Here is a 1,309-nt window from a genome sequence, read left to right on the forward strand (position 1 = left end):
GGCTTTATGATTACCCTATAAAAAGTCACGTGTAAGGTCTCTCTATAAAAACGTGAGGTCTCCCTAGAGAGTCCTATTATATAATACTGAAATATAATCTATTATGTCAACACAGTATATAAATACACCTGATACTGTGGATATATATTATCTATATTACGTGGTTTTGCGTTTACGGAGCATATATGCTGCCCGGGGCCTATGCAAATAAGCCTGAGGCCCTATGCAAACTGATTCCTTAATAGTTACCGTGATTGTAACATAAAGGAAAACTCGAAGAAAAGTGGGTAATGGCCATATTATCCAGATTAATACACATCGTGAAGCATAGTCCGCGGCCGTTAACGACGTGCCTCCGTGTTCTCCTGGAATGCGTTTGAAGCTGCGCGCTTGGACTCTACAAACCGCCTTGATTTCGACCCAATGGCGTCTTTAAAGCCTGACACGCCCGTCGAGGTGGCCAACCTTCCCAGCAGATCAGTCTTGGTTTTATACGGCTCCGAGACAGGCAATAGTCAGGACATCGCCGAAGAACTCGGCAGAATGGTCCAGCGCCTACATTTCAAGACTAAGGTGGACGAAATGGATCATGTTAAGCTTGTGAGTGTGCCTCGTCCTTCTCCCCGTTTCCTTGTAGACCTCTGGATCTTCTTCTCAAACTATACGAGTCTTCTTTACGACTAGTCATTGTATTCGAAAATTCGCGCTGACTGATATCAATGACAAGAGTGAAATTCTTCGTTATTCTCTCGTCATTTTTGTCTTGTCCACCACCGGCCAGGGCGAGATGCCTCGGAATTGTCGTATGTTCTGGAAGAGCCTCTTGAGGAGGAAGCTCGTGCCGGGATGCCTCGGTGCTCTCAGATTCACCGCCTTCGGTTTGGGGGATAATTCATACCCTAAGTATGTTGCCTGGACCATGTCCTGGGCCCATTACATCGGCTTGCATTAAACGCTGTTGGCTCTTGTAACTAACCTCGGGACCCTCACTCAAAGATTCAACTGGGCAGTCCGGAAACTCCACAAGCGCCTCGGGCAGCTCGGTGCAACGGAATTCTATTCTCGTGGCGAAGGCGACGAGCAGGACGACGATGGGTAGGTGCTTTATCTTCTCTCCACCTTGTCGTTGCTCTCCTGGGTGCCTGGAATGCTGGTATAAAGGTAAGTCTGATGCTATATTTTGTACCCAGTGGTAACTCTGTAGATCCACCCGGCACTCCGCGCCGGACGAGCGACCCTCTCTTTCAATGGGCATTCTCGGGACTTACTGATACCGCCACATCATGTCCCCCCCCCCCCCCCCCCACCT

The 1,309-nt window shown here is 48.7% G+C and overlaps 1 protein-coding gene across 1 annotated transcript in view; it reads left to right on the top strand.

Moving 5' to 3' along the window:
- Window positions 1-278: 278 nt before the first annotated feature.
- The window catches only part of ACRALDRAFT_1059109 (uncharacterized protein), a 3,145-nt gene continuing 2,114 nt past the window's right edge, over window positions 279-1,309 (top strand). The window contains exons 1-3 of the mRNA XM_071015970.1: window positions 279-600; window positions 728-903; window positions 997-1,095. Of these exons, the coding sequence (XP_070880285.1) occupies window positions 424-600; window positions 728-903; window positions 997-1,095 (452 nt within the window). The 5' untranslated portion in view covers window positions 279-423. The remainder of the gene's footprint in view (window positions 601-727; window positions 904-996; window positions 1,096-1,309) is intronic.

Source organism: Sodiomyces alcalophilus, assembly GCF_042370955.1.
Source record: "Sodiomyces alcalophilus JCM 7366 unplaced genomic scaffold ACRALscaffold_1, whole genome shotgun sequence".
In the NCBI taxonomy this organism is placed as follows: domain Eukaryota; kingdom Fungi; phylum Ascomycota; class Sordariomycetes; order Glomerellales; family Plectosphaerellaceae; genus Sodiomyces; species Sodiomyces alcalophilus.